This window comes from Galeopterus variegatus, unplaced genomic scaffold, assembly GCF_000696425.1.
Source record: "Galeopterus variegatus unplaced genomic scaffold, G_variegatus-3.0.2 Scaffold4517, whole genome shotgun sequence".
Classification (NCBI taxonomy): Eukaryota; Metazoa; Chordata; class Mammalia; order Dermoptera; family Cynocephalidae; genus Galeopterus; species Galeopterus variegatus.
Genome location: NW_007730628.1, coordinates 51229 through 56550, shown reverse-complemented (window position 1 = coordinate 56550; position 5322 = coordinate 51229). Strand labels below are relative to the sequence as shown.

The 5322-nt window shown below is 40.8% G+C and overlaps 1 protein-coding gene across 1 annotated transcript in view; it reads right to left on the bottom strand.

The window, feature by feature from the left end:
* Positions 1-5322, bottom strand: part of LOC103603238 (exocyst complex component 6B-like) — a gene marked incomplete at its 3' end in the record, with an annotated part of 36855 nt that overhangs the window by 14767 nt on the left and 16766 nt on the right. Inside the window, exon 5 of the mRNA XM_008587730.1 lies at positions 4408-4519. Coding sequence (XP_008585952.1) covers positions 4408-4519 — 112 coding nt within the window. The remainder of the gene's footprint in view (positions 1-4407; positions 4520-5322) is intronic.

The following is a 5322-nucleotide window of genomic DNA, read 5'->3' as shown; positions in this document are numbered from 1 at the left end:
TCTGTCTTTTCGCCCATAGTGTTTTGGCTGTGGGCACCAGAGTCAACTGGATACAGACATACGTTCATGTGACCAGTGTGTTGGCTTATTGAATATACACTGAACTTCATACCAATGATGACTACTAACCGGACATGTGCGGCTAATAATTGAAAGAACAAAACTACAGAACAAACCTTAAGGACAAGCCTTAAGGCATATTGGACAGACAATAGGTTGTATGAATGTAAGGGTCACTTATCCTTGCTAAAGGAACATCGCGGAAGATTCTGAACGCATAGATTGTACAGTGAGGGACCCTGAAGAGGTGGATTGCTGGGAAAAATAGGAAAATGTCAGGGCCACTCGGATGTTCAGAATCTTGCCGAGCATTTGCTGTAAATATCCTCAGGTGTTCCTTGTTACTACTTAATGTGAATTGCGTATGGGCACCCAGGTGTCCAGGGTTGTGGACTTAAGTATAAAAGACTAACAGCTCTGATCCACAGTGCTTCTCAGAACTCTGAGAGAGGCCCCTTAGGACAGTTGCTCCTAGATCTGAATAAAACCCAGTCATTTTTCTATACGCATGGCTCCCAGAACCTTTTCTTTTCCTATTACCTAGCTCACAGACCTGCGTGTGGAGGGTTTGTAACCCAATCTGTGCAACAGACTCAAGGGGTCTGTAAGCCCTAGCTTTACAAATACCACATGCCCAGCCTGTTCCATCTGGTACTGCACTAAATGAAATCACATTTGATTTCATTTAGTGGGCTCTGAAGATTATAAACTGCTTCACAAACGTTACCTATTATGATAATGATTTCTCATGTGAACTCACTTTAATTACTTATAAAAAAGCACATGTATTCTCTTTCCAAAGGTGAGTAGTATAGTTATTCAAAGATTTTCTGGTTAGTGATAAAAATAATCACTTTAGTGCTGGCCCTGTGGCTCACTCGGGAGAGTAAGGCACTGGTAGCGCCGAGGCCGCGGGTTCGGATCCTATATAGGGATGGCAAGTGCACTCACTGGCTGAGCATGGTGCAGACCCCACCATGCCAAGGGCTGTGATCTCCTTACCGGTCCAAAAAAAAAAAAAAAATCACTTTATGTGTATGTGTCTATACCTATAAGCACCACCATAATAGCTAAAATAAATATGCAAAGATACTGATGATGAAAGTACATTTGTCTAAAAACACCAAACAACTTAGGAATAATGTTTAGCATTCAATGAAAGAGTGCCAAGAATTATGACACGGTTCTTTCTTGATAAGCTCCTACTGGTTCTTCCTATCATTACCTGATCTGTACAGTGCCCTTGAAAAGGACAATGGGGTGACTAAAACCCAAGCTAAGAAGTTAGGCCTTTCTCAAGATGTCACAGTAAACCAATGGCAGAGCCACAAGTAAACTCGAGTCTTCTGAGGTCAATGCTATTTCTATCAGACCATATTCCTGCTATGCTATTATTTTAAATGGATTTTAAGAGACTGCCAAATTAAATGGCATAAGGAGAGTTATATCATGAGTTATAATGAAGAGATACTTCTTGAAACAAATAAATTTCCTGCCACTGTGTACGCGTAAGTGACTACGCCAATTGTATGGTTAAGCCATTCATAACTAAAGTCAAACCGCTTCATTATTTTAGTTACACTAAGTTTTCCAATTGTATTGTCAGGGCTAGGGGTTGTCACAGACCCTTCAAACCCATTGTACAGATGGAGTCACCAGACCCCTCACACACAGGTCCATGCTCGGTCATTGGGAAGGATCTTGGGAGATATTGGCAGATGACACGAGCTCAGGCGTCAGGTTCCTTGGCAGCAGCAGCAGCTGCGGTGGTGGTGGCCCCCCTGTGGTCCCCCCCAGGGGGATCCCAGGGGCAGGAGGCAGTGTGAATCAGAGCAGCTTGTCCTTTATACTTCAGTCCAATAACCCAGGACACCTGGGTGCACATGCGCAATTACATTAGACAATAACCAAGGAACACCTGGGCACACGTGCATATTTCCATCAAATGTTTGGCAAGATTCTGAACATCTGAGGGGCCCAGACCATTTTCCTATATTTTCCCTACACTTCAGATTGAGAAAAGGAGAACAGGATAATCTATCTAAAGCAGGGGGGATTTCCTAACTTTTACTCCAACTTTCTTTTTTGTAGCCTTCCTATGTTTTTATGAATAGAAATTAGCCCATTTTAAGACACATAAAGGCAATATTTAATATTTCCATACCTGGTAATAGAAAAGAAGCTCTGCAAAATGAGGAGACTGTCCTAAATAATGTCTGAGGTGATTCTCAATTGAAAAAAAAATAGTGTTATAAGTAGAATTTAATCACTGCCAAAGTCCCACCTTATGATATAATATTTTTTAATCTTAATGCAGAGAAAGAGAAAATTTCTCCAATATCAGAAGTAGATGCTCATTTGGCCACCCTCTGTCTTTGCCTACAAGTCAGTATCTCTAAACATTTGCTAAATTTCACCATAATCCTTGACGGTGTTATTTGAAAATGCCAGCTCTCCTGAGAGCAGCAGACTTTCAAATCATACCATCTCTATAAGTAAAACAGATGGCCAAAAGCCTTTCCCTTTTTCTGTGAAAAAAATTCCTCTAAGCTCTCATTTTTGGCACTATAGCTTCCAATGAGTGACATGTTGAGGCTATGATGCAATCCTGGGTTTCCAAGAGAAAGGAAACTTCACATCTTTCTAAATTTTAGGACTACATACCCAATGGGCCAAATCTTCAGTTTGCCAAGACCCTATCCTCAACATATGTACAATGCCACCCTCCCTTTATGAGATTACATAAGCTTCCTCATAAATTTGACTCTTGCCTTTCCCTCACATTTCCTCAATCCCAAATCTCCAGTTGTTGGGGTTGCCCTTTAGGGTTACAGTAATAGCTATGCTAATTGTATTGTTAAAGAAATTCATAACTAGAGCCAAAACATTTCATTATTTTAGTTATGCTAAGTTTGCATATGTATTGTCAGGGCTAGGGGTTAGGGCCCACAGACCCTTTGTATAGACCGGGTCACCAGACCCCTCACACACAGGTCCACTCTAGATAATTGGGAAAGATCCCGGGAGCCATTTGCAGATGACACGAGCTCAGTCCTCAGCAGTAGCAGCGGTGACCTATCAGGGACACTGCCAGCAACAACTTGCAGCAACAGCTTGCAGCAACAGCCTCCAGCAGCAGTAGCAGCCTCCCTGTGGCCCCCTGGGAGCATCCCGGGGACTGAAGGCACTGTGGATCAGAGCTACTCTTCCTTTATACTTAAGTCCATAACCCAGGACACCTGGGTGCACATGAGCAACTACAGACAATAACCAAGGAACACCTGGGAGCACATGCATATTTACATCAAATGGTAGGCAAGATTCTGAACATCTGAGGGGCCCTGACCATTTTCCTTCAATTTCCCTACACCAGTCCTTTTGCAAAACAGATTACATGCTGATAAAGAGTAATTTACTATTCTCAAAAACAAAAACTGTAGGGAAAGTGAAGGAAAATGGTCAGGGCCCCTCAGATGTTTAGAATCCTGTTGAGCATTTGATGTAAACACGCACGTGTCCAGGTTTTCCTTAGTTATTGTCTAATTGCACGTGTGCACCCAGGTGTCATGGGTTATGGACTTAAGTATAAAGGACAAGTGACTCTGATCCTCAGGATCCCCCTACCCCACCCCAGGATGTCCCAGGGAGTGGGGGGCCATGGGGAGTTCTGCGGCTGGAGGCTGTTATTGCAAGCTATTGCTGCCAGTGCCCCCAGGATGCCCTGAGAGGCCACCACTGCTGCTGCTTCTGCTGCTACTGCTGAGGACTGAGCTCATGTCGTCTGCCAATGGCTCCTAGGATCTTTCCCAATTACCTAGCATGGACCTGTGTGTGAGGGGTCTGGTGACTACATCTGTACAACGGGTTTGAAAAGTCTGAGCCCTAGCCCTGACAATACAAATAGAAACTTAGTATAACTAAAATAATGAAACATTTTGGTTTTAGTTATAAATTGCTTTAACAATACAATCGGCTACGATGGCAAGAGTCCAACAATAGCCCCAGCCAGACAATTAGCATAGCTATTGCCCTAACCTGACACCAACCAAAAATATGTTATAGGATCAATGGCAATAATACAAATTCACTGCAACAACTACAGAAAAAAAAAAAACTAGTTAAGCTAGTAAAAACACTGAAAGAGGAAAAAAAATGACTTCTTAGAAAAAATAATTGATTTCTCAAAGGTGACCAAAGAAAAGAAGAAGGGATTTCATTTTGCACTTTCCTATCAGGAAAACCATGATAGACCATGTAGAAAGTTATAATTAATTCACACATAAGGCCCAGAATGTAGGACATCTGTTCACATATTGGCTTGACTGCCTTCATTAACAGCAGATTTACCTCAGTAAGCCCAATATTTTTCCTTTTAATGACATTCTGCAGAGAGTTACTCAGAGTCCTGGTTAGCAACAGGTTTGTAGATTTACGAATCATGTCATCAACTTCAGTAGAGCTGAAAAAGAAGTGTCAAGAGTCATTTACACTAGGTAACAGAATTACTGTGGCAAACAAACAAGGTATTTGTGGTAATAAAAAAGTAATAATAATAATAATAGCAGCAGCAAATAATATTTATTATGTGCCAGAAACTATTCTAAGTATTTTAACAAATTCTCTCAGTTTTTGTATGGCTACAAAAATTTACTTTGCCTTCATTATTAAAAGTTATTTTGCTGCACATAGAATTCTGGCTTGATTTTTCTCTGAGTACTTTGAGGATGTCACTCCATTATCTCTGGTTTACAGAGTTTCAGACAAGAAGTCTGCTGTAATTCTTATCATTATACCTGTATGTGACGTTTGGTTTTCTGAATGGCCTTTTAAATGTTATCTTTTCCTTTCATTTTTATCAGTTTGAATATGGTTTGTTTGTTGTTGCTATTTTTCATCTGGATTAGGCTTCTCAAAATCTTGAATCTCTGGTTTGATGTCTTTTATTATTTCTGGAATACTCTCAGCGATTATCTCTCAAAAATTTCTTCTTCCCTGTTCTCTCAGTCTTCTTCTTAGATCTACTCTTTGAAATTGCCCCACAGATCTTGGGAACTTTGTTGTATTTCTTTCCCCTTTTTTTTCTCTTTGTGTATCAGTTTGGGTAACTTTTACTCACTGATTCTTTCCTAAGCTAGATCAAGTCTACTGATGAACCCCTCAAAGGAATCCTTCATCTCAAAAACTGTTTAACTCAAGAATTTCTACTGGACTCTTTCCTACAATTTCCATCTGTCTGTTAAAAGTCCCTACATGTACATACAT